The 26,240-nt window shown below is 53.3% G+C and overlaps 1 protein-coding gene across 1 annotated transcript; it reads right to left on the bottom strand.

The window, feature by feature from the left end:
* Window positions 1–234: 234 nt before the first annotated feature.
* Window positions 235–26,240, bottom strand: LOC142083819 (aryl hydrocarbon receptor-like). Its single transcript, XM_075153827.1, has 11 exons — window positions 26,200–26,240; window positions 25,922–26,109; window positions 13,253–13,359; window positions 8,431–8,520; window positions 7,335–7,458; window positions 6,922–7,052; window positions 5,887–6,089; window positions 5,652–5,761; window positions 5,169–5,310; window positions 2,847–4,461; window positions 235–1,319 (listed from the first exon to the last, which is right to left on the bottom strand). Exons 1-11 carry the CDS (start codon window positions 26,238–26,240, stop codon window positions 1,164–1,166), a joined length of 2,907 nt encoding a protein of 968 aa, XP_075009928.1. The 3' UTR covers window positions 235–1,163.

Here is a 26,240-nt window from a genome sequence, read left to right as displayed (position 1 = left end):
AACCCAGGGTGTTTGCTACAGGAGGTCTAATCTGGATCCTAACAAATGGGAACACCTGGGACACAGGGAAACCTGGTGGCGGGGAAGGACCAGTGCAACATGAGAACACAAGTCAGGGTTCGCTTTCTTTATAAAACAGGCAATATCTGTACAACATGGCCACAGTCACAGGTGTCTGGCTGGGATGGCAGGAAATTTAATACCAGAGATGAAATCCTTTCCTGCGTTGTGTGGTTGTTTTTTTTTTTGGACACACGAGTCTTGTATCTGTGTTGGATCATGCATATAATTGCAAAGCTTTGGTGATTTAGTCATCAGAAACCCACCTGTCCTTTGGGGCAAGAGCTGTCTTCCACAGACACTGTCGGGGACTACTGAACTGTGCAAGCCAAGCGACAGCCATGGAAGCAGCCTGGGTTTCCAAAAGCCTGGTAAAACGCACCAAAAAATGCACTCCGTTAACAGCACAACTGCAAAGACTGGTGCGATGGAGAGCTCGCTCCCTGGCTTCTTGGCAAAGTGTGGGAACGTCACACCTTCAACGCAGCAGCCTGGCTGCCGATAGAGAGCAATCCTTCTTTTCCTTTCCAGAACCACAGTTAGCTTCCAAATGCCATTTAAAAGACAGCAGCAACCATAAAAGGCCCAAACATTTCAAAGCTGATTCTCAGTAAGATATGCAGACGGGATGGGCAGACACTCCCCCCACCAGGGAAACAACAGCAAGGAGGCTGGGTGGGTAGGATGAAAGACGGCAAGTGACAAACATGCTCTGAGACCCTCCAACTGACGGAGAGCCACACAACTCTTGGACACCATGAGATAAAGACGAGGCTGCACGCGCCATCTGACCCGCATCGCAGCCCAGCTCACTCCCGTGCCCCTGGGGAAACCTGCCCTCCAGCCCTGCTGTCTGCTACTGCCCTCCCCAGGCCAGGGACACCTCCGTGGGACCGGCACCTGAAGCCTCGGCAGGGGCAGGATGGTGGGGAAGTTGATAAAAAAATAATTTAAAAAAAAAAAAGAAAAAAAGGCAAGAAAACCCAGCCCAGCCAAAGCAACCAACATCAAGAGCACGGCAGGGGGAGGTTTGTTATCTGCAACTTGAAGGTAGCGCCTTCCCCAGGGAATAGTCCTGCTTTGTCCAGTCCGGTCTTTCTCTCCTAGAGACAGAAGTCGCTGCTGGAGGCGTGAGGGTGATCTGGCAGTGCTTCTGCCCGGGGCTGCAGCTGGCAGGGGGGAGCCGGGCTCCCCCCCAGCACCGGGCAGTCTCCGGGGAGTCCCACGGGAGCGCTGGGCAAAACACAGCTGCTTTCGGGCTAGGAGAAGAAAGAGAAAACAGAGCATTGAGGTATTTTGCAGCGTTTCACTAGTACTGATCGGGCTGGTGCCCAGAGGAGGCTGGCAGGAGGGGGAGCGGATCTGTTCCTGCCCTACGACCCCCGGTGGTATAGGGGCTTAGCAGCGACCCCATACATATCCCCACACCTTCCCCCAGGTCCTCCCTCGCAAATGCCAACCCATCACTTCATTAACAAGAGGCTGAAAACACATGGAGGGCAAGTGCATCCAACCTCCTCAGCTGGCACTAATTTTCACCTACTGACCTGCTAATTGACCTTTGCTGAGTCTGACCAGGTACGACATCCCTGCAGCTCACTCATGAAACTTATCTGTAAATCATAGGCACCTGGACTGCATCTGAAGCAAGCACCTGGGTCTTGCACCTTTACTGCAGTCCTCCTGGCAAGCCAAAACCACGGCAGCCACATGAGCTCTAGACATGTGTCGGGGCTGTTCTTCACTGGTACTACAAGCTCCCAAATGCCTATGCAGGCCCAGAGTCAAGTTTTTCAACAGAGCTAGAAGGTGCCTGGTTTATTGAGTTGGATGAGGTGGAGAACGGGAGGACCTGAGGTGCAAAGTATGGTCTTCAGGAAGAAGCAGAAGATGCTTTGACAGCATCTGATGGCCCCAGAGGTTAACACAGATATCCCCATGAGACAGCAGGGCACCCTTCCAGTAGCAGATGATGTCTGGCAGCAAGGAACAAGCTGCCCTGGGGACAGTACTCACCAGGGCAGAGTTGGGTAAGCAGGGAGGCAGGACAGACCCACCCTAGACATCTCACCCTGCCTGTGGTGCCACAAGCTGGGGAAGCATCACTGCAGAGATGGGCTCCTCCAGGACCTAGCCCAGCTCTCCATGCTATCAGCCCCAGAAAGCTCATGTCCCTTACAGACACCCATGGCATCTACATTAGAGAGGGGAAAGGGTCAGGCAGCTTTCACTCCCTATGCCCTCCCCAAGCAGCCCCAGTTTGGGCTGTTGGCCCCAATCCCAGGGGAGTCACTTGTGAGGACAGCCCTGAAGGGCACCGTGATGCTCGGAACCAATGCTGCAGACCTCGCCTTGTGATGCTGGAGGACTAGCAGCAGCCACATGGGCTCTCGATAGGGGTTGTGCACAGGCCAGGGGACACTTCCACAGGGGAAAGACACACGTACAGCAGACCTTCATTTCACACGTGCTTTGTACCACTCTTCAAAGCCTACCAGTGCGTGGCTGGAATTACTCCCTGTACAAAAATGGCAATTAAACAAACCATATGGAAATCAGACCCAGAGACAGCCACCTTCTAAAAGGAAGAACCCACACTCTGCTCTTTTGCTCTTCAACTCTTGGTGTGAAGAAAAGCCCCTAAAATCTTCCTTTCTGGCCATGCACCAGCTAGAGCAAGGCGATTCCTGTCTACTGACCAGGCAGCACGTGCCTCCCTGTGCTGAGACCTCCAGGAAATTCCAGCACAGAAAAAACTGAGCACGAGGGTGGAGAAAATCCCTTACCCTGTGCCTGCTCTCCTGGCTCAGGGTGGAGGCGTATGTCCCATAGGAGTTCATAGGAGTCTCCAACGGGCTGCCGAGGCTTCTGAAACACTCTGCAGACGAGCTCGGAAAAGGGTGCTGGGGCATGGAGAGAACAGGGCTTGGCTGCTTCTTAGGAATAAGCTGGTATGAGGAGGGGGGGAAAAACCTGGAGTATGGAGCTATCTCTTCCTGGGACCCCCCACTGCCCGCAGTTTCCATGCTGCATAATCCGTTCAGGTTAAAGCGTGACGCTGGCGTGCCAGGCCCTGGACTCAAGCATCCCTGGCGCTGGGAGATCAAGTCTTGGCTGATGCCGTAAAAACCAGGCTGAGCTGGGGACCCCAGGAGCGGGCAAATATAGTCCTGCCATGGGCTGGGGCTGCTGCTGGGAAGGAGGTATGGAGCGGAATCAGGGCTGTGGCTGCACAACCCATTCATCGGCAAGTGACGGTGTTTCGGCTGGCTGGGTGGTCCCACGCGGCCCTGGAACTGGCTGGGCAGGGAGAAGGACCGGCGAGCACCCTCTTGGGCGGGATGCATGGCCAGGAAGTCACCCTCCAGCTGCCGAGCCCTGGGTGGCTCCTGAGGGCAGGGGGTTCCCGGGGGTGAGCCGGGTGCCTTGTCCCACGGGGTGACCCGTGCCGGCTGGAGGAAGTTGAGCAGACCCTCCTCTCCAGCTGGCCTCCACTTCGAGCCATCAGATGGCTCTTCCTCCTCCTCATCCGGCTCTGGCAGCATTGGGGGCAGCTGCCCTGGCACGGCGTGGAGGGGCTGTTCCCACAGCGGAGCAGGGTGCTGGCCTGGGGCAATGCTGGGCTGCACCACGTGCTGGGGCAGGTACTGCAAGTCCTTGTCCTCCACGTGGGCCTGGTACGTAGCGGTGCCTCCACGTGGGCTCAGGGACGTGCCTGGCAAGGGACAGACCTGTTGTCCTCCCTCGTGCTTGTTCACCAGAGTGGTGTGGATGTAGGAGAGAATCTCGTTGCTGGTGGGGCAGTTGTTCAGGGACGGGGTGCGGTCAGGGTCCATATTGACCATCACCATTTTCTCATCCAGTAGCAGGAGCTCCAGGTCTTCGGCGTTCAACCCCAGGCCCTCCAGCGCACTGAACAGCTCGTTGTTGGAACAGCTCTCGTCACTCTTAATTGAGAGTGAGTCCAGGGTGGCCAAGAGAGGGTCCTCCTGCTGCGAATCCACCAGCTCCTCTTTGAGGCTGTCCCCGCTTGAAGAACCTGGAGCAGCGCCCACACTCCAGGCATCTCCTCCTGCATCCAGCAAGGACATGTCCTCAAGGTGGTCCATGAAACTGCTGCTGGAGTGGTTAGGTGCGGGAGCTGGATGGGAGACGTACACCGCCTTGTCCTGTCGCATCACGGCGCCCAGCAGGGAACTGGGGTCAATGCCATCCTTCTGGGAGCACCCTCCCTGGCTGTGGGAGGTCTTCTTGGACTTGCTGGTTTTCCCTTTGCTCTGGAAAGGGTCAGGGAAGCCTGGGAGAGGGTAAGCACTTTGGTATAAGAGCGCCTCTCCTGTAGCAAAGGTAAAGGGAAGATGCATGGACCGTTTCCGAAGGTGCTCTCCTCCTTCTTCATCTCTGCAGGGCAGGAAGAGGAGACTGGGGCTTGTATATGCACAAACACACCCTGCAAATTAATTCTGCAATGGATAATTGTGATTCCTGCAAGCCAAAGCCCCTTTGCTATGACCAGCATCCATGTACCGAGCAGAACCACACACATACACATTTACGTATGCATTTACGTACAAATACACACCAACACACATATTTTTATATATACACACACACAAAAACACACATCTGTAGCATAACCAAGAGGATACTTAAAATGCAAAGGGTAACAGAGCTCTGCCAGACAGAACTCACACCTTTGCCCTGCTCATCTATGCTGCAACCACCCCTTAGGACAGGGATGTTGGGCTGCTGCCATACAGCAGCCACATTTGAGGTCCTTGCTGTTCCTGCACACACCTGTCCCTACAGCTGCTGGAGAGCAGCCACCAGTCTCCTTGGGCTAAGACTGGACCGGTGCCCAGGACACTGGGGCAGGGATGTGAGGTGCAGGGCACTGCTCAGCGCTCTCCCGCACTTGCGGGGTGACCTTGCAGAGCGGGATGTGGCTGAACGGCAAAGCACGGTATCCTATGGCTGCTCCTTTAAAAGGCACAAGAAGCAACGACGAATTGAACATCCTGCCCTGCTTGGGGCATCCCAGAGCCCACACCGATAGAAAAAGCCAGCCTGTCCCCACCCCAGCCTGGGCTGACCCAGATGGCACTTACACGAGGGGTCTCTGCGTGACAATGATGTACTCAGGCTTGCCGTTCTTGTAGACGAGCCGCGCGTTGGCCTGCACCCACTTCCAGCGGTTCTCCTTCGTCAGCAGGCGGAAGACCGTCAGGCCGCTCTCGCCCGTCTTCATCACTGCCAGGAGGAAGCACACGTGCCGAGGGCTGTCAGCACGTCACCGGAGACAGGGCTGCCTCCAGCGACGCTGCCGTTTCCAGCCGGGATAAGCGGGGGGGGGTCACAGCAGTAGCATGGCTGGCACACACAGGGGACACCATGCCAGCTAAATACCCTTCACTACACACCACCCCAAACTCCCTGCAGTGACAAGAGCATCACGGCAAGGCAAAAAGCAAAGCGCCCTACGGGGAAAGAGCTGCTGGGCTTGACACGGCAGCCAATGGAGCTGCCCATAGCCGTGCCCTCCCCCAGGTCCCTCAGAGGCGGGCACGAGGGACCAGGGAAGGGACTCTTACTCCTGACGTGGTTCTCGGCACAGTACAGCATGTCGGCAGCATGGACGAACTGGTAGCCGGTGCCGCACATCCGCAGCTCCGCCTCGGTGTAGCCCAAAACGATCTTCCCCCTGCGGGAGACCGAGAACGCAGCCAGCTCAGAGGCAGAGCCGGGCTGGGACATCACCCAGGCACAGTATGAACCGGCATGCTGGAAACCCACAGCACTGCCCCTCCAATCAGCTCTGCTGCTTACTTGGCATCGCAAGCCAAGGGGGTGAAGTCCAGCTTGTGCTTCGTTCTGAAGATCATGTTCTTGGTTCGGATCTGCAGGATGGACGGGGGCTGCAAGGGGGTGGAGATAGCGAAGAGAGCAAGCTGGGGTGGCAGTACAGACCCATCTTCAGACCGCTTGTTCTGCCCATGAAGGAATTTCAGCCTGCCTTGAAGGTTTAAAGCCTGGGAAGAGAAGAAAAGCTCAGTGTCACACAGAAAACTGGGTGGAGAGAGAAGAGAGGGAGGAGAGCTGCACGGAAAGCAAGCCATCTCACTGCAGAGTTGATGCAAATAATCCCTTACGACTTGTCCCTTGTGATTCCAGTGCTCCCTACTAAAATAAGATGGAGGATCAAAGTGATGCTACGCTGAGCTCCCTGCAGCAGCAGCCCACTGCCTTCTCCCCCTGCAGCCACTCACCGCCAGCCCGGCTCTTGGACGCACAACTGCTGCAGGACCTGCTGCAGTTGCATCAGGGCATCGCGCAATGCACGGGCTGCTTTGCATTTTAAGTCAGCTATGTCACAGCCCCATCAGGGATCATAGTGTTGCTGCTAAACAACAGACAACCAGGACTACTTCTTCATATTGAGTTTCCAAACTGAAGGAGGATGAGAGAGAGAGAAACAGCATTGTTACACCTGTGGTTATGAAGGTAAGCACTCCATTATCTTGCAGCAGAGAAGAGAAGGGATGAACACCACCTACTTGGTCTTAAGAGACACCTTTAACACAAAAACCTGACAAAATGTGTGGAGGAAAAGCGCTTTTGTTCAAGATTCAGCTTCTCTGACAAGAGAGGAACAAAACCCACACAGAGAGGTTGTAGGGACAGACCAAACCTATGAAAAACAGCAGAAATATCTCCTTGTTGAGACAGGCAGGTGCTGCACGTGGTAGAAAGGAGCACTGGGTCTTTCAAGGCCAACTTTCATTCTCCAGCAGTAGCATGGATCCCTTGGGGTGAGCCTGCACCCCTCCTGCTGTGGAGGTCGCAGCGTAGGTCTGCACTCACCAGGAAACCGGAGGAATTATCCAGGAGGCAGCGAAAGCGGCACACGAAGCTCCTTTCCAGAAAGGAGGAGTTTTCTGGGGGCAGCTGATCCGGCTTGTAGGCGACAGCAGAAGAGCCGAGACTCTTTCCCCCTGTAGGAGAGAGGAACTAGGAAAGGAGCAAGCAAGGATGCCCAGCAAGGGTTGGAGGTCCCAAGAAAGGGCTGGAGGTGCCCAGCATCAGGGACCATGGCAGTTTGCAGAGCACAGCAACAGAAACTCAGGGAAAGCCATAATGTTTGGATGAAGCCATGGTTTGAGCTACAAGGACGCAAGTCCCATGCAAGCGATGGCAGGGAGCTGGACTCCCCAGTGTGCGTGGGGAGCTACACACCTCATGCCAACCAGGATGCCTGGCTTCCAGCCTGCGTTTACCTTCTGCAGAAGGCTCACCCTCGGAGGCGTGGGGTGGGTTGAGCGCCCAGTGGAGGTTGCGCCTGAATTCCTGCTGGTCCTCGATGTGGATCAGCTCAAAGACGCTCTGGTGCATGACATCTGTCTAGAACAAAAAAGCAATACATGAGCTCTGAGGCCTGCGCCCCAGGCACCAGTCTTCATGTCCCACCTGGAAACAGTCTGTCACAGCCCCAATTGGCCATATCTCACCCAATTTCCCTGGTGCTCATCTAGGTCCCTGGCTGAATGAGGTTTGACACCTTCTACCAGTGCAGATGCTGGTGGGAACAGTCAGCACATCTGGCTCTAAGGTCCCGTTGCCCATGTTGGGGCCAGACCTCCCCCCCACCATCCTTAAGAGGGCATCAGCAATAGAGTTCCCCTCTGAGAAGCTCGTCCCCGTAACATAGTGTCCTTCAAAATCCTAGTGCTGACTTACAGGATGAGATGAAAACATGGGTTTGGGAACAAAACAGCAGCAAAGCCACCCCAGCCCTAGACTGTTCTAGAGAGAACAAGGCACCCGCTCGGGGACTTGCTCCCTCTGCCCAGGTGGACAGTCCTCATCTACCCCAGATGTTGGGGAAAGCCAGCTGTGTGGGAGCAACACCAAACCACAGTAACTAAAGGACTGTGGGTAAGTCCCACTTCCCTGTAAATCTGACCTAGTGCCTTCCAGATTACCTGGGTGCTCAGATAAGCACAAAGCATTGGAGCCTTACGGGATTCGCCAGGGGTCACCCAGAGGAGTGGGTGCCCGAAGGCACGCTGGGCAGAGAGCCCCAGACATCTCACCATGGCATTACACAACGGGGCCATGAACCTCATAGCCTGTCAACGTGGCTGGTGGAAAGCACCTGTGGGCTAGCGAAGTTGCTTTGACGCCTCCCCACGACCTCGTCTGGCAACATGGGGACCAAATTCACAAGACCAAGGAAAAGCCTCACGCAGTCCCCCGAGACCCTGTGATCCCTGCAGAGCTTCCTCCTCGCAGGGAACTTGCAGCTATTCTCCACCACCAATGAAAAATCCAGTCTGCAAACCCACCACAGCGAGTCAGAGGTGTCCCACCAACCTGATGAAATCCCAGGTAGTCCTGAATCGTATGCGAGGAGTAAAATATCAGTCCTTCCGACGTCACCACCAGCACGAAGCCGTTGAGTGCCTAGGGGAAAGAGGAGATTGGCAGGTACGTGCCACACTAACATCACCCTTTTCTAGCTAGACAGCAAGTTTCATTCTGCTTGGACACTGGTCACCCAAGTCCTGGCTGGTCCCAGCTAGCAGGCAGCTGAGCCACTGCCCCACCAAGAGAAAGGTGTAGGGCAGGAGACAAAGCATGGGAAGCGCTGGAAGGAAAGGAAGCCCTTCCCGATGGCATCTCAGTACCGTAACACTGGGTACTGCCCTGGCTTTCACCAAATCCTCCGATGCACTGTTCAAGCAGCTTCTTGGTTTCATACCCTTCCTGCAGGATGGGAACAGCACCCGAGACCTCGATCCTTGCAATTGCCTCTATGCAGGTACCTTGCCACGCGGCCAGAACACGCGCAGCCAAAACACGGGTTTTCGCAGACCTGATGAGTCTGCTCTACCGAGCAGAGGTCACGGCCTGCAGCTCGTTCTCAGATTATCCGCCGCTCTGCCTCGCTTGGGCAAACTCCACTGAACGCTGGATGGAGAAAAATAGGATCAACGTCGGCAGAGCTGTGCTCACCAAGAAAACAGGTACCTTCTGCTGGGTTTCTCTGAGGTCACGTAGCTCTTCCGTACAGCTGCCCGAGCATATCCTAATCCAAACTGATGGAAAACTTTGCTTCCATCCCGGGAGCATTCGCTCAGACTCAGATTTGGACATTTATACTCATCCTATGCGAAGAGCAAAGAAAAATCTCAGAACGGCTTGCAGAACAAAACCGGACACGATCAGGAACTGGTCCATTCTGGTATTCTGGCGGAAACAAGCCTTTCTGACAACTTTGAATCAAAACAGCGATTCATGTTGGCTGCATTTAGTGTTGACCTCCATCCACCTGGGTGGCTCCGCTCATGTAGTTCCCGTCCTCCCCACAGCCTGGGAGGGTCTTGGCAGCCACGCGTGGCTTAGGACAATGTGAGGCTGGAAAAGCCAGGGGACGTTCAGTGGAGAGCAAACCCACCACAGATCACTGCGTGCTGCCAGCGTTGGCTGGGCATTCCCCGCTGCTGCTTGGCCCATGTGGATGGATTCCCATGCTGCTGGTTTGGGAGAAACCTGCTCAGCTCCTGGTCTCGTTTCCATCCCTCCTGTCCTCCCCAGGTGCCAGAGGAGAGGCCTGGAGAAGGACCATGGTGTGCCTGCCTGGGCTGTCCATGGGCAAGGAACAAGGCCTAGAAAGGTGTTGCCTCTACTGCCCGCTCCCTCCTCCCGCATCGCTCACCCTGTGGTCGAGGTGGCCGACCCAACGCTGCAAAGAGCCTTAACCAGTGAAAACAGAAAAGGTGAAAGCTAAGGCATAAGAGTTTGGTTTTTGAACCTGTAGCAAAAACATCCGATTTCTGAAAAGCCATTTTCTTCCAAAGCAGGAGGGAGGACAGGCTGAGTCTGGTCCCTGGACTTGAGGGAAAACCACAAAATCGCTGGTTGACCTCAGAGTACCTTTTCCCTTCGGCAAATAAATGATTCGCCCCAGATTCACATGTGGCGACAACCTGCTGCAAGGCACTCATCCAACCTGCACAGCACCGTCCTTCCAAAGCACCACATGGCAGCGAAAGGACCAAGCATCGGTGTTTGTGGGGGAAAGGAATGTCTGCAGCCACCCACGCCAGCGATGCACACTTAGACATAAGATGCTCTCAGCCATGCTCCTCTTCCTCTGGAGCGCTCTCTCTCTGCGTGGTGTTCAGATTTACACAACACAAATACCCCGTCCTGGAGACGTGCTCGTTCGTGCACGCTTTCCACCCAAACAGGCTGAACGCCGTGCTCTGCTTTCACAAAATAAATACTCAAGTTCCTTTGCCCATGCAGGCTCAAAGCACTAAGCCCTCCCCACAGAAAATAGCAAATGCAGCCATCAATCCAAAGTTTCTGATGCATTTTTAATGCTACACAACTTACATATTTTACAGTTCACCGGCCCTTCCATCCTCTCCTTGAGCTCCAGGACTGCAAAGTCAACATCCAAGGGAGCACTGCGCTCCCAGGCAGAAAGGGGCTGAGCTGACTGGAGCCTCCGTCTTCCTCAACAGGAGCTCATCCGCTTAACAAATTTGGGAAGTAATTTGGGTGTTTCCTCCAAGCCAGCAGCCCCAGGGCTGGCAGGACAGGACACAGGAGAAGAGACCAGGGTGCTGGCTGACAGTGTGCTTTGCACCCGGGAAATTAGAAGGTGCAGAGGAGCTTCCCTACCAGTCTGGGAGCGCAGCTGCTGTCCCAGGAGCCCTGGCTTTTCCTCCCTGCTCTCTGGCACCAGGCAGGAGCTGATACGCAGAAGAGCATTGCCCACACAGGCACCGTCAGGATCCAGGGGAGCACCCCAAAGCACTCCTTAGCATTGCAGGCACTGCACCAGCCTTTGCCAACCATGGGGGGCAAGCTCTGGTGGCGCAGAGCCCAGTGCTTTGAAGGCCATGTCTTCACTTTGCCAGGGCTGGGAGCAGGCCCACAGGAGTCCCTCCTTGACCCTGAGTGGTAGGCATTGCTCTGTGACTCAGTTTCCCCAGCTCTGCAATGATCCTGATAGATTTCCACTAAACACCTTCAAGCCCACGGTGCTGTCAGAGAGCAAAGGCCATGAAAATCCAAGAAAATCACCGGGTTAGCTCCCCAGAAGCCAAACAGCTTTCACAGCTGTGACAGCACCACTCAGCCACAGCCACCCCCACCCCCCCCCCCTCAGAGCAACAGCTCCCCATGGGGACACTCCTGCCAGCTCGAAGCAGGAGCCTTCTAGAAGGCAAGAGTCCTCCTGCAGCATGGACCCCAGAAGCCCTACAGCTTGTCCAGAGCCAAAACCATCCTGTACCACTAACCTGCAGCTACAGTAGCCAGCCCTGGCCTGCCTCCCCCACTTCGTAATGTATAGACATCAGGATTAATTAGGGTCTAGCGTGTAGTCTCAGCCAAGTCCAGCTATTGTTGCTGCCAACTCCTGTTTCATTGTCCAGGTCTGCGTTTCTCCCTGCTCTCCTTCCCTTTATACTGGGCACAAACACTCTCTCTATTTACTGGGGTTGATCTCAGTGTGTGGGAATCTGCTGCAGAGGTTAATTAGTGTTGCCAAATGCATTTGAACCCTTTGAGCAGCTTTGCAGACATTGCTTTGCCATGGCAGCAGCAAGCAACATCTTGCAGCCCTCCGTCCTTCCCTAACTGCACCGACCAGCAGGCTGATTTAATACCCTGCAGCCAGCGACGTGGTCCTGCATCATTGTGCACCTGGGCAGAGGTGGTCCCCCCAGTTCTCAGCCTTGCTAAGGCCTTGGCCCCTTTAGAGGGAGTTTCATGCTTAACCCCAGTTTAAGACGCCTTCCTCTGCCGAGATTGCTGCTGGAGAGAGTCTTGGTGGAAAAGGACAGGCCAAAAAAGTAAGGCTGGAAAATTAGAGGAGGGTAAGGGAAGAATCAGGGTGGACCAAGAGATGAGACAAAGGAAGTTTGGACGTCAAAGGTGATAGACTAGGTGGAAGTAGTTTTTTTAAACAGGTAGGATGTTTCCTTGTGGCACAGAGGCAGGTTCTGAGTCCCTGCGGTGTCCAGCATCACACAGACAGGCCCCTGGAAGAGCCAAACATAAACCCAGGGCTTTTAACACCCAGCTTGGTACCTCTACAAGGATGGCATCAAGTTGATGAACAAGACATCAATCCCCGGCAAGCCCTGCTGAGCACGGTTTTGTTATATCCGCAGCAAAAACCCCTCAGTTTTTTGGTTATTAACCACCTTGGCTTTAGCATTTCTCTCACTAGACACTGAGATCCTGGCTCCCCAGCTCTCAAGCAGGACAGTAACCATACTTACTGCTAAGAGCTGAGCGAGCTTTTGGAAGGGAGCTGGGGCTGACCAGCACGCTCACCCCGCTCTGACGACAGCCAGGCAGGGGACAGTGCTGCAGCCCGTGCTTGGGTGCCAGGCGGGGAAGGAAGGGGAGACACGTGTCCTCGCAGGACCTTGCGCTGCCGGAGCCTGACCTCTTCCTATTCACCATGCGCGGTTTGGAGACAGGAGGTCATCTCCCGGCGTCTCTGAATAAGCCACGGAAGCAGCCTCACCAGCGTTGCCTCCAGCATCACCAAAGGAGCCAACTATATGCCTCCCGCAGAGCTCCCAGGATACATCCACGTACCCTGTGTATATGGGCTGAGCATATGGCCCATCAGCACCTATCTATATACTCGGTGTCAAGCATCACTGCCTGAAAACCAGGGAAGACTTCCATAACATTTTCCTCCCTGTTTTCATCAGTGTTTGGACAACACCCCCCGAGTCGGGACCACACACAAAACATCTTGCTCTGCTTGACTCCGTGTCACACCTATGGCCATTTACACACAAGGGCAGAGAAGCAGAAGAGCTGAATCTCTGTGCTTAGAAGTTTAGCACTGCTTCCACCAAGATGCAGGGGGTTCTGACACCCAAACGATTTACAGGTGGCAATTTTCTCTAGGAAGGATGGGAAAAGGAGAGGAGAAGCAACACAGTTTCTGCCCCAGGGACCTGAAGAGGTCTTAAACTTCTGCTCAGTCAGCACTATGAACTACACCACGTGAAATCACTGTTTCACCAAAACATTCTGCAATCAATTACAGAACAGCCTGCTCTTCGGGCAAAATTCAAACGAGCTGGAAAGGGGACAAGAGGAAAATCCCTTGAAAGCATCTGCCAGGGAGAGGCGGCCAGCAAGAAGCACTAACCTGTAGGAGCAGCTCGCCCTCCGGTACCGCTGCCGAGCCCGGAGCTGGTCCATTGCTGCAGTCTCCATCCCTCTCCGCTTCTTTGGCACCGTGATTCTTTCGAGCAACTGCACGAAGCAAAGGGAAGGGACTTCAGTGCTGCAGTAACACACACAAGTCACCACCATGAATATCCAAAATGTGGACTTGGCTGCAAAGCTGGGCAATGCACTGCCAGGGAAGCTGTGATGTACTGCCAACTCTTTGCTTCACCCCTCAAAAGAGTTGATTTTAACAGGACATTTTTCACCCACCCAATACCCTCAACTTCTTTTCTTGTTTTGTTTTTTTTTTTCTCCTCCTTTTTTCTTTTTTCTCTCAGACCTTTAACAACCAATATCCTCAACTTCCTTTCCCCCCCTGCCCAGACCTTTAACAACCTACAAGTAAAGAGCAGTTAAAGCCAGGGATCACACAGGCATCAGCAGAATAACTACAAGGTCCTGCATTTATCAGCAATTACCTGTAACCAGTAGCACAAAAGGACACGTTTAGCGAGCTCACCAGCTGGAAATCTCTCTTATCATTTAGCAATAGCAACCCTGGAGGTCCCCAGTCCCAATGTGGACACAGGGTCAATGCCTCACACCACTCCTTGCAAACAGCAAGAGCCAGACCTTGGTGCCACACCATGCACACCCCACTGGCTCTTGGGGCACGGCAGCAGCTCTGCTCTTGCTGGGGGAGTCACCAGCATTTCTTTGAGATGCTGAACCAGAACGGATCAGCTCATGCATGCCCTGACTCTGCGAAGGACAGCCGACCAACAGCAGCGAAAGCCTGCCCTACGTGAAAGGCGCTGCAGCAAAGCCCACTCTCTTCCAGGATAAGGAAGATGCCATTTTGAAGGGTACAATCTGGATAGTCCGGTCGACGATGTCTCATTACAGTTCAGCAACATAGCGGGTTTATTCCATCAAATTAAGGCAAGCCACAGCTCACAGTGGGAGAAAAACAACATGGAAAAACGCACACACGGATACAAATGTAGACACCCGAGATCACAGGCAACCTAACAGCGATCGATGCACAATAAATACGGATGAGGAAATCTGTCACTCAGTTTAACTAAAAGATGTGCCGGTAAATTTTGTACTGTGCTCCCCAAGAGAGCAAAACCCAGGGATATTTTATGGTGGATAATATTTAAAGAGTAAGATGCCGAGAAGCCTGTGCATGGCAGGCCTGTCCATGAGACAGCAGAGAATGCAGCAAAGCCGGGAAGCTTCTTGCAAGCACCGCGAGGACAGAAGGCATCATTTGGCAGCCAATAAACCAGCTGCTCCCACTGGTACTTGGAAGGAAAGGTGTGAGGCACCAGCTACCACTGCAGCCTGCCCTTGCTCCTGCTCAGAGAGAGCAAAAGCTCTTTTGAATTTGCTTTTCCTGGCTCCTGTGCTACACGTGCCAAGGAGCTGCCACGCTCAGATGCGACGTGAGCATCAAGTGGACCCTGGAAGTAATTTAACACCCCATAAAGCTGTCAACAGGAGCAAAGCCATGAGCTGAGACAGAGCAACAAGCCAGAAGGCACAAGGCACCTACCACCAGCATGTAAACGAAACCAAGCTCTATAACGCTTGGTTTGCCTTGTGCTTTGCCAAAGCAGCTGTTGAAACTCAGCTCCTCCATTCACGTGGAGCAGATCCTGAAGGACCTCAGTATCTGTGTGCAGAAGCTCGTGGTGAGCAGCTTCCCAGCCGCTGTGAAAGGTGGATGCTCCAGACGCATCTCTGAGCCTTCCAGGATCACGAGGTCCGAAGCTGAACCCAGCAGCACCCGTGTTCACAGGGCAGCCATGAGCAGAGGGGCTGGTTCAGTCTCCAAAGAGGAGTCCCCCATCTGTCAGCATCTCTGATAGGCAAGCAGATAGCAAAGGCATGCCGTCCCCTGCAGACCTGCTCTCTTCCACTGCCAGGGCTCACCTTCCATCCCAAAGTTCTCCGCATCCTCCGTGGGCATTTGCCAAGCACAGGCTCATAGGTAGGTGGAAGCAAGGAAGGATGCTGTGGTCTGCAGAGCCTCACTGGTACGCATGTGAGGATCTGGGGACAAACGCACTTCCACCAGACACAGGACCATCCCAAAGATCGACTCTGCTACATAACCAAATGCAAAGCATGTCCTGGCTCTAATATTGCTTTTAATCAAAAAAAAAAAAAAAGACATGGCAGCAAAACCCCTGCTTCTGGGAGGTCTGGGAAATTCCCCTCAGGCTCAGCCTGCACAGATTATTTCAGGAGCTATTTGAACACCGAGGGGCCGACAGCCCGGCATTAAGTTTATGGCGCGTGTTTGTACAACAGTGGGTCGGTCCCAAGCGTGCTGGGGCAGACACGCACGTGCTGCCATGTCCCGACCGCTCCCCCAGCCTGAACGCCGTCCCGCTGCGAGCGCTGCTGCCCAGGGACCCCCCGGGGTCCCCCGCTGGGGTCGGAGCCTGATAAGCCGGCACAAAGTCCCGGGCACGGGCAGGCCATCGGGCAGAGCAGCGCGCAAGCACGGTGACCGCATCACCCAGGCACTGTGGTGGGCATGGAGCAGGTTTCTGTCAGCGCCCTTCCAGCAACTCACTTTACTGATCCCTGGGAGCAAAACGGAGGAACTATGAATTATTAAAGGTCTTCAGTCCTCCTCTGCTAGCTCCCAGACTGCTGCGCTGGAGGTGCAAGATAAAAATAAACCTGGGTGATAGAAGAGCAGCTGAAGGGTGCTGCCTCTACTCAGAGGTTTAATGGTTTGATATTTCCCCGCAAAAGGAAAACTTGATCACAGTCGCCGCCTAAAAATAGACTTTGCTAGCAGCGTCTGGGCTGCTCCTAAGCTGTGGGGCCAGAGGAAACACAAGTTAAAATCAGAGGATGGCCCACTGTCCTCCATGCAGATGCTTGCCACCAAACCCAGCCTGCTCCTGCAAACAGGATCGAACAACCAGGGCCGAGGGGCTGCTCTTGTATACGCCAGAATCCCCATGGGAGTTTTCCCGTGACCTTCACCAAACAGCGCGTTTTCCATCCAAGCCACCCAGAGAACCCCAAAGATGACCAGCTCTTGGCTGCAGACATCTCAGGCTGGCCTCCCGTTTACTGTCCCCTGGCTTTGTCTCTCCATAAATAGCCCCATGCAGCCCCTCGGGTCAGCAATTCAGCAGAACTGTCGCAACGCATCAGCCTGATGGAGCGGAGACGAGACGGAGAGCCGCCGCGGCATCCTCTCTGCCCCGGCATCCTCCCCTCCCGCCTGGCTACCCCGGGGAAGGGCAAGGCAGGAGCAGGGCGAGCTCAGCACCGGGGGGAAGGTGGTTTTCCCAATACAGCACGTGCCTTCATGTTGGGCAGGGAGACAAGGTGCAGTCTTCACCCTCGCTGTGTAACTGGGGACAGGCATTTGCAGGGGAACAAAAAAAAAAAAAAAAAAAGAAAAAAAAAGGAGAGAAGTGGCTTTTCCTGGGCTTCCTCACTCTGGCCACCAACATCACCTTTGCCGCTGGCAGCTGTGGAAGGAGGAAGATGAGGAGAGAGAAGTTGGTCACCTGAAAGCAGCAAGGCTTACAGATTTTTCCTGCTATTTCTTCAAAAAAAAGGAAAAAAACAAAACAACCTTCTGCCAGGACCCGCAGGCTATTTTGCCACAAAAAGGCTTTTAGCAGAGAGGAAGAAAATCTCTCCCCGCCTGGCCCCATCTCTGAGGAATGAGCTCCCTCTCCACATCTGCCTCCCCACAGGAGGAGGATGCTTTCTGCACCGTGGTGGTCCTCACGCGCAGGTGCCCGCGTTGCTCGCCAGATCTCTGCTGCCCGGCCCTGCGCTGTCACCCCCCGGGAGCAGGAGGTCTGGGGGGCCAACGGGGGTGGGTTTCCTCCCTCCATCTCCAGGACGGCACTTCCCCCAGCGCCCAGCCTGGGAAGCTGTTTCACGTGATGCTGAAGGGACACCTCGCCGCCTACCAGGTTTGCCAGTGAACTCCTGAACTGGGCTTTGCAGACCCGAGAAATCTCTGCACCAGCAAGCGGGTATTAACATTTTTGAGAGGATATCTCCCAGCCCCCTTCCCTCCACACGGCAAAACCTCTAAGTGGGAACAGGGTTTCGCATCGGCCGCTGACTGTGAAGGAGGAAAATGAGATGACTCGGTCCCAAATGCACTCGAGGCGTTGATGCAGGAGAAGCAGCAGAAGGAAACCCAACCGCTTCATGGATCTTCAAAAGCGGCGAGGGGTCGTGTCTCCCCACCACTGCAGGCACCATTTAAACAAGGCGAGGAAACACCGAACCCAGCTGCAAGTGATGGCAGGGACATCTGCATGGCAATTATTGGTCTGAGCAGGTCTTGGGTGGGGGGAGAGAAGAGGGGGTTTAGTAATGGTGCTCCCTGCAAGCATTCTGCCATAGGGCTCAACACCCCAATGCGTATCAGTCACTCTCTGGGGGAAGGGGAGATTGGTTGATTTATTTATGAATGAAATTGCCTTCTATCCACCTCTCTTTTTCTATCATTTGTGCCAATTCCCTGAAAAGTAGGTCTTCCTCTCGTATGGGAGTAAAAGCTTATCGTGAGATAACTCCAGATCTTCTTTCCCCACCCACCTCTCCAGCTCCGAGACGCTCACGGGCAGAGGGACCTGCAGCTCTGCTGCTCGGTACACACACCCTCGCATTAAATAGCCCCTCAAAATTGTTTTCCTGCACTTTATTGCAAAGAAGCAGCAGAAGATTAGAAACTCAAGGAAAAAAAAACCTCTGCAGGTTTCTTTTGAATAAACTGAGGTTGTTTCATTTTTAATCTAGAAGTCATTTACACAGAAAAGTGTTTTCCACCCAGTAAGAATGACTTTTTCCTTAAAAAAAAAAAAAGGAAGGGGGGGGGGGGGATGTCCCCTAACATAAGAAAAGTTTTGCTGATGAGCTCACACGGGTCCCAGGTAGGAGGCGGGCGACACCTGCCACAACGCGCTGGCAGCCTGGGAGCAGGTGAGTTCCCTTCCCTACCGCAGCAGCCTCAGGTCACCCGTATCAGACATCACCCACCTCCCTCGGCTTGGCAAGGTCCTTCTGCTAACAAGGGCTTGCGTTGCCCGCCAGCCTCCCCAGGGGCACTGCTGGGGAGATTCTCCAGGACCTGCCCCATCCACCCACGACAGCAAGTGTATCTACCCAAAAAAGCCAAGGACGAGTCCAGCTCTCTCCTTCCAGCATGATGCACGAATTCTGCAACGCTCCAGTGAAACCAGCACCAGAGCTTTCGTTTCCACTGGTGGGAATCCTGCGGGTGACACAGCCACGACTCATCAGGAGCGTCCAATGCAGAGAACAACAGCATGATGCTAAGAGAGCAAAATTTGGCCCAAATGCCTTCTTGATTGACACACTCAAACCAGTGGAAAGCTAAATTGCTGTTGCAGAGGCAGGCGAAGCACTGCGACCTCCTCTCCGGCTTCTCCGATGGCACCTACGCTGTCAGCACGCCAAATCTGATCATTGCTCCGTCATTTAATCCACATGTTTTACAGCAAGCTTACATGTCTCCAACTATTTTGGGAAGCAAAGAACAGGAACATGCACTTAGTAAAGTATATCCTTTTCTGGGATACTTTTTTTCTTGTTGAGCATTAACTGAGCTCTTTCTAGCCAATGCAAAATTATTCCACTTCCACAAACAAGGAAGACTTAGTGGATGTAGCCAGCAGCTCCTCTGATGCGAGGTGTCTGAAATGCATTAGAAGGAGAGAGCACCACGGAAACACCCAGAGAAGCAGGCAGAGATTTGCTGAAACCAGGCAGCAGAGCCGTCTCCTCTCCGGCTTGCCAAACCATCAGTTCGTTTCTCACCACTGAGCTGTACGGAGCCCATTTTCTAGCAACTGGCAAATAATTCTTGAGCTTTCCTTTGCTTATTATGGATACTGTGGTTTTACTTATCATTTCATAATACCTGCCACAGCTCCCCACTGATACAAATTTCATTAAATAGATGAATTATTTATCCCTTGCCTGCACAGTACGGATACACCGCCTTCCGTGAGCACGCGTGATGAATAATGGATGTCCTGTTAAAAGATCTAATTGCACTTTTAAAAGCAAGGAGGCTTGACTACGCAGAGCTTTCTGTTGCATCTCTGAAGGTACTTGGGTCTCAAAGGGAGAAGCATGTGCAGAGGTTTAAACAAGGACAAAGAGGACAAGAACCTGCCAGGCTTTCCCTCCTTGCAGCATCGATAGCGGTTTGAACCATCCCACTCCCACTACGTCCCCCAGAAGCTTTAGGTGTGCCTCATCCCAGCCCAAAACCTTAACCTGGAGTTTCTTGCCAGCTCTGCTCCCGTGCTTGCATTTGAAGAGCCCTGAGAGGCCCCGGTTGCTTGCAGGCAGCAGAGCAGGCAGCCACCGAGAGCCCAGTGTAAACCCCAGGGACCTCCGACAGCTCCCTACCAGCTACTCTCATGAGAGCCATGGAAAAATATTTGGCAAGGAAAGCACGCAGCAGGAAAATTGCCTACCTAAGGGAAGTCGTAAGACTTTCCCAGCTTAAATTGCTCCTCCAAAGCCAGCTCATTACCTAGGCAATTAAGAGAGAAGGGTGGTCAGAGGACTAGGCTTTATTTTCTTAAACAGTCCCTTGGGCTTTATTGCTACAGCTATCTGCGGTACGTGGCTGAACAGCTCACAAGGGGGGAGAGCAGATGAAGCAAACGAGCCACGTTAGTCATGTCTAAACAACTGCACATCAATAAACACAGGTCCCAATCTCACCTCCTCACCCCTCAGCAGAGGTTTCAGAGGCACAGTTATACGGTCTATAATAACTACATAATTTAAAGCACTTTTCCAGCCTGACCTGATGGCCAGGGAGCAGCTTAGGCACTTTTTGGGCTATCACAGCCCTAGCAGTAACTGTCTGGATTCCTACCATAGTTTAAAGGGTTAGGCTCAGCCCTGAGGCTGCACATCGATCCTGCAGGTGCCACCTGAGATTTTAAGAGGACTCCAGGAAAACCCCCAAACCCTCAACACCCACAGGAGTGTTATTTTTTTTAAAACACGTGGGAGAGGCAAACTGCTTGGGTTTTGGATACACAACACTAAGCTTCCGGATAAAACATACTATGCATAGCTCAAACCCACATACAGCCCAAAATGAAGGCCACATCTACCCTCTGATCCACGATGACAGACTGTCCAGCTGATAATCCATCTTGAACCAAAAATTTCTAATGCCACAATACATGCCAGGGTATTTTCCTCCTCTCCTCCCAGCCAGCGATGCACCTGAGCTGCCCAGGGGCTGTGCCTTGGCTGCTGGCAAGCCCAGCCCTCCGGGTAGGATGCTGCACACGGGCAGCGGTGCATCTGCACCCCTGAGGAGCCCGATTTCGAAGCAGAGTTGGGCCATTACTGGCTTACAGCAAGGCTCAGCAGTGGGGTTCAAGTGCACACCTCTCGGCACCACAGACCAAGCTTTTCTTACCCCTCTTACCCCGGGATTTATAAACCCCGGACTCGATTCAGAGCCTCATGTGAAATGAAGGCTGGAGGTCAATCGCTGGACGTTGGTGCCACAGCAACAACAGCCACCTCAAGAGCATTTTGATTTAAGCTGAGCAAGCAAACATCTGCCTTCCCAGTAGCGTGCCGCCCCGTGCTGCCTCCTCCCTGGCTTCATTTTGAGGAACAGCTGGAAAAGCCGTGCTGCACCATAGCCCTCCAAAACAGCACAAGCCCATGAAAGCCCAACTGAGATCAGTTCAGGTGACCACTGAGTCCTGGCAAAGCCCCGATGTGCAGGCATCTGGGAACAGAGCCACACGGGCACAGGTCCATGACAGGCACGGGACGCCCTGGGACACCAAGCTGGCCCCCAAGGGCAAGGGAGTGCTCAGTGGGGGCTAGGTCTCACACCCCAGAAGGGCCAGGCTCACTAAAGGATGAGAAGCACAGCCTTGCAGGAGCAAACTGTGAGAGATACTTCTCCAAACTGAGCCCTTGCTTGTTTTGAGGTCTGCCAATTGAATTCCCACCGGGTGTTTAAGTGGACCAAGCAACACAGATGTTATCCGACAGCCACACGACAAGGCACCTTGGAGGCATCTTCCTTTTTACTGACAAATCACCACGCAGGGCAAGAGCCAGCGACAAACCTTCCCCTGGAGCATCTTCCCTTCTTCTCTCCCCCCTTCCAGAGGGCGAAGAAGGCAGAAGAAACAGGGACACCCCCATAAGCCAGCAGTGTTTACCAGGACCTAGCATCAAGGGGAGGAACGGGTAGGGATTAGAGGGGAGCAGCCCGCCAGGCACCGCCGGGCTAAGCTGCTGGTGCTCATCTGGTATGACGTGCCGTGCAGACCCCGGCGCGGTGGCACCGGCCGCGGGGTACAAGAAGGGGAGAGGAAGATGGCAGGAGCGAGGCTGCTCAGCGGCTTGGCTTCACTGCACCGCTCCGAGGACGGTCCTCAGCATCAGGGGGGAGAGAGGAGGGGGCTCTCGGGCTCGGAGCCTGGCTCCTCAGCTCCGGCAGCCCTGCAGCCTGCTCCTACCTCTACCGAGCCACACGTGCTTAGAGAGCCTCCTGCAGAGCAGGGAGGAAGGTTAAGACGGTGAACGAGAATTAAAAATATTTGTCTCACCACAGAGGAATAAAGAAATAAGACATTTGGGGGGACTGTTGTAGAAGAAAAGAGACCTGGATAGGAAAGGAGAAGGTAGAAGCTCTTAAGTCAACTTGCACTGACATTTGGATAGGACCCTCGATTTGGAAGCCAACTTCAGCTCCTTTCGGTTCTCCTGGTCCAGGCTAATGGTTCTGGGTTCAGGTCAGTGCTGCTTTACCCAGCAGAATGAGATATGGGATGGGCAGGGCTGGGCTCCTCACTGGAATCCACCTCCCTGCCAGGACATCTCTCCCAACATCTTAAGTCATCCTGTGGCCCTGCTCCCCTACCTAAGTTCACCTCTGTCACGGTAAGCAGCGTTCCTGCGCACAGAAAGCATTTGTATATGCTTTGAGCTGCAAAGCCAGGCAACAGGGTAAAAGAAGGGCACCTGGGCATCTCGCAGAGGACAGCGGTGCTGCTCCATCACAAGAGAAGCCTCTTCCACCCCACCACGGATCTGGGTTGGAAGAATTGGCACGCTGGGGTGTGCTTGCTAGTGGCACGGCTGGCTCCCCACCACCCTCGTTGGCCCTGCCCTGTGCCACAGGAAAATCTGCTGTCCTGGGGGAGGCACTCTGCAATCCCAAGGCACTTTGCTGCTTTATGTCCTGAGGGCCAGAGGGTCCTTCAGATAGTCAAAATCTGAGAGAACCTCTTGTCTGACATCAGGACGCTTGTCTGCCCAATGCTTATCTAAACAGCGTTATATCATTGCTGTACAAGGCAAAAAGCAGTGCCTCCTTCCAGGAGGAGACCATGGCCAAGCGCTATCATGGCCAAGAACCCTCCTTCCCCAGAGATGCTGAACACACGTGGCAAACTCCTGGCACACTGCTTCCCGCTTTGTTAAACTGGAAAGATTTGCCAGACCGCAAAAAAGGATCAGAATTAATAGACAAACACACACACACACGGACGCCCTTGTCCTTTGGAAGAAAATCTGACATCAGGGGCTTCCCAGCAGAGACACCCAACCCAGTACTTGGCACATCACCCTGAGGAAATGTTTGTTTAGATAAATAACCCTGCTTAACAAAGACAATGTTTGATGGTCTCTAAACCACTCCAAAGATTAAAGAACAAAACACCGAATGGCCTTAAATCCTCTGATTTCTATCACCTAACTGCAGGCCTAAAATCATGCTCCCAAACAAGCAGAAAGGGACCAGGGACGGTTTCAATTTAGGCCATATAAAATATAAAAATCTTCATGCATGAAGGAAAAAACATGTCTTTTTAAAAACCAAAGACCTCCTGGCAATATCTCCCCAAACCAATGTTCAAAACTCCACTGTTTAGACAAAAGCACGCGCAGATGCTTTTTGCATGCGGTATCTTGGCCACGTCCGAGCTAAACAGCAGATTTGCTTCCACCCCACAGCTCAGTCAATCCACCCCGACCTGTGCAGATTGGCCACTGCAATGTAAACGCAGGTACGTGTTTAACGAGAGCTGTGAAGCCTGCTCTGCATTTTGAAGAATTTATCACGTGGCCAGAAGATGATCGGGAGCCCAAAACAGAATGAGAGAAGCTCCCAAAGATTTTACCAGTGACCAAGATCTAGAACCCACCTGACTTTTAATCACTTATGCCCGTACAAGTTTCCCCATATACAAGCTATGCATAAATCAAGATGCTGAAACAAAATTTAAAAAGAATTAATTTTCAAATGGCCAGGAGAAAGAGACATACAATGAATTATTTAAGACGGGGGCTGGAGAAACAGCAGCTGGCATAAACCTGCTGGGTGAATTGATGTCAGTGATCATTCTCACCACCTGAGACCTGCTCCAGGAGGACATGCTGCGACCATGTTTCTCCTCACAAGGCATGGCAGCACACACTAGTTTCTGCCCTTGCTTTTCCTTGGTCTTCTTTCAGGGAGCGCTCAAGCAGGGACACACTCCAGCGAGGGAGAGGCCAGCTCCTCCTTCCTCCCCGGTCAATACGAGGGTTTGCACTGCCTGTTTCTGAGCTGCCTTCTGACAGCTCTGGGATGGGCTGGCTGCTCTCAATAAACAAAAAAAAGACCCCAAACCCCTTGTGTTCTCTGATCCGATCTCACACAGGACTTGTCAGCGTTCAGCAGCTAGAACAGCCTCCTCGGGATCCCGTTTCACATATCCAAGGATGCTGAGCGGGAGTCGGAGCATGAGCTCACCCGGCTCAGCAGCGAGTGGGCAGGCAGGCAGACCCTGGCTGCTAACCCTGTTCCCTGACTTACCAAGGGAAAAAAACCTAAACATGACCAAAAAAGGGGGCGGGGGGAGAGAAACAGGCAAGGAAGGAACAAGCAGAGTACTTTGAACAGCAGCCTTCCAAAGTTGAACTCCAGCTCCAGCACAGCTTGTCAGAGAGTAACATCACTCTGGCATTCACACTAAAAGGGACTAAAAGCTTGCCCAGAGCTCCTTTTAAAGATTTCTTTTTTTTTTTTTTTTCTTTTTTTATTAAAAAGCTGCAGAAGAGACCTGCAGAAGGACGTCTGCAATCACTATTTGTATCTAAAAGAATGAGGCTTTCCTCGTTCCCTCCAACACCTGAATTACCGTGACCTGCCTTAAACCAGACAGAGGCGGGTACCACCCCATAGCTTCAGACACACTGATGCGCTCAGTGGTTGGGAAGTTGGCATCACGAAATCAAACCAGATGGAATGACGGAAAAAAAGAAAAAATGAGAGGGACTCTCAGAACGGGATTTCCCAGTTTCTCGCAATGCAAAACCGAAGTAATCCACCATGCCAGGGATGCAGGAATCTCAAACCCCGGGATGCAAAGCCCTAGCAGGATGCTCGCAGGGCAGGGGGACCGTCCCCCCCCAAGTCATCCTGTGCTTGCTGTTCCCCAGCCAAGCTTGCATGGCATCCCGGCACAATCACCCTGGAAAGGACAAGCCCCAAAGCAACTCCTGGCGTGACGCTTTGCGACACGACCAGCCATTTCAAAATCGCCGTTTTAAGGAATTGCTACCACCCCTCCAATTTATAAATTCTTTAAGCGGCAAACTTTAAATTATTAATGTTTCAGAGGAAGAGCGAGGGCCACGCTGCGCCCATGGACTTCCACCCCGCGCAAGAACAAACATGCTTCAGAAACACCAGCACCACACTAGCCCTCCTCTGCTTCAGAGCATCGTCGCAGACGATGGGTTTCGGGCAACACGTTCAGCGTCGCAAAGGCTGACGCAGCAGAGCTCCTTACCAGGGCAAAACCACTGTGGAAAACACAGCTGAGATAGTCAAACAAATTGACCTGACACTGCAAGGCAAACAACTCCTCTCCGAGGCCATTCCTTTTTCATTTCACCCGCTTGCCAATCGTACAAGCGGGGTTTAAAAGAGAATGGAAAAGAAAAAAAAAAATTTGGAGTTAAAAAGAGAAATTATGGTGTTTCTGAGGTCATATGCAGCATTCTCAGGCCACTGCTATTTCACCAGGAAAATCCAGGGCTGCCTAAATACCCTCCTGTGGGCTCCTATTAATTACAACAATTATAGCCCAGTGGAATGCAGACATGCCTTTAACACGGTCTATTTTAAAAGGTCCTCAAATAAACTGTAACCACATCACAGGTAATTATTATCCATTGTCAGCACACTGAGTATTTCACCCGTCTATTACAGCAGGGGAAAAAAAAAGTCACTTGCATCGTGAAACTTTCCAACTGGGCTGCACAATACACCGCTACCCACAGCTCTGCCTGCCAAAGCAGAAATCACGCTGAAACCCTCCAGCCTAAACCTCAATTTTCTACTTCAGTGGAACCCACAAACAAAATCAACTTCATCTGTCCAGATCCCTCTAATTCCAAACAAGCACAAGCTCTGCTTTTGCCGAGGCGCGATGCATCCTGAAACCTTGCAGCTTGAGATTGCAAAGCAAGAATATCCGGTGTTAGAAACAGGGGGGAAAAAAAAACAAAAAAAGCACTTCTAGAGGAAAGAAAAAAGGGGGATGCTCCCGCCAGCCGTGCCCCTTACCGCTGAAGAAGCTCTTGGCGCGGAGGTAGCCGGCGCTGAGGCGCAGGACCGACAGCTTGTCCAGCCCGGCCACCACCTCCTCGGGGAAGGGCAGCAGCCCGGCCAGCCGCTCCAGCTCCCGGTTCAGCCGCTCCCGGTGCCGCTTGGAGGGGTTGGAGGTGCTGCCTTCGGCCGGCCCCGGCCGCACCCTGCCGGGCAGAGCCGCGTTACGGGGCGCCGGTGGGATCCCCCCGTCCCTCCCTCCCCGGGACCCTTCCCCTCGTTCCCCCCTCACTCACGCCCGGGGCACCGGCTTCCTCCGCTTGCGACCCGCGTACAT

The sequence above is a fragment of the Calonectris borealis genome, chromosome 6, assembly GCF_964195595.1.
Source record: "Calonectris borealis chromosome 6, bCalBor7.hap1.2, whole genome shotgun sequence".
NCBI lineage: Eukaryota > Metazoa > Chordata > Aves > Procellariiformes > Procellariidae > Calonectris > Calonectris borealis.
Note: the sequence above shows the minus strand (reverse complement) of the source record. Positions and strands in the feature narration are given on the sequence as shown.